The 392-nt window shown below is 63.0% G+C and overlaps 1 protein-coding gene across 1 annotated transcript in view; it reads right to left on the bottom strand.

The window, feature by feature from the left end:
• The window catches only part of FBXL16 (F-box and leucine-rich repeat protein 16), a gene marked incomplete at its 3' end in the record, with an annotated part of 2622 nt that overhangs the window by 761 nt on the left and 1469 nt on the right, over positions 1-392 (bottom strand). Inside the window, exon 2 of the mRNA XM_009878175.1 lies at positions 5-367. Within this exon, the coding sequence (XP_009876477.1) occupies positions 5-367 (363 nt within the window). The remainder of the gene's footprint in view (positions 1-4; positions 368-392) is intronic.

The raw sequence follows: 392 nt of genomic DNA on the forward strand, positions 1-392 counted from the left end.
TCACCTTGGAGCAGCCGGAGAGGCTGAGGACGCTCAGGTTGGGCAGGCTGTGGACCATGTTGACCACACCGTGGTTGGTGATCTCCCAGCAGGAGTTGAGGCGGAGGGTATGGGTGGTGTAACCTTGCTTGGCGGTGAAGTAGGCGAGCGCTGTGTCCGTCACGTGGTAGGCTTGCAGGTTGAGCTCAGTGAGGTTGGGCAGGAGCTGTGAGATGGCGGCGATGGCGTCATCTGCCACGTTGATGCAGTCGCTGACGCTCAGCGCTGTGATGCGGGCGTTGAGGCTGGACCACAGCCCGGCCTCTGTGAAGTCGTTGCAGCCTGACCGCTCCAGCCGCACCACGCCCTGCATCTGCTCCAGCATCACCTGCCAAAGCATGGTGGGGCAGGGC

Source organism: Apaloderma vittatum, unplaced genomic scaffold, assembly GCF_000703405.1.
Source record: "Apaloderma vittatum isolate BGI_N311 unplaced genomic scaffold, ASM70340v1 scaffold23071, whole genome shotgun sequence".
Lineage (NCBI taxonomy): Eukaryota > Metazoa > Chordata > Aves > Trogoniformes > Trogonidae > Apaloderma > Apaloderma vittatum.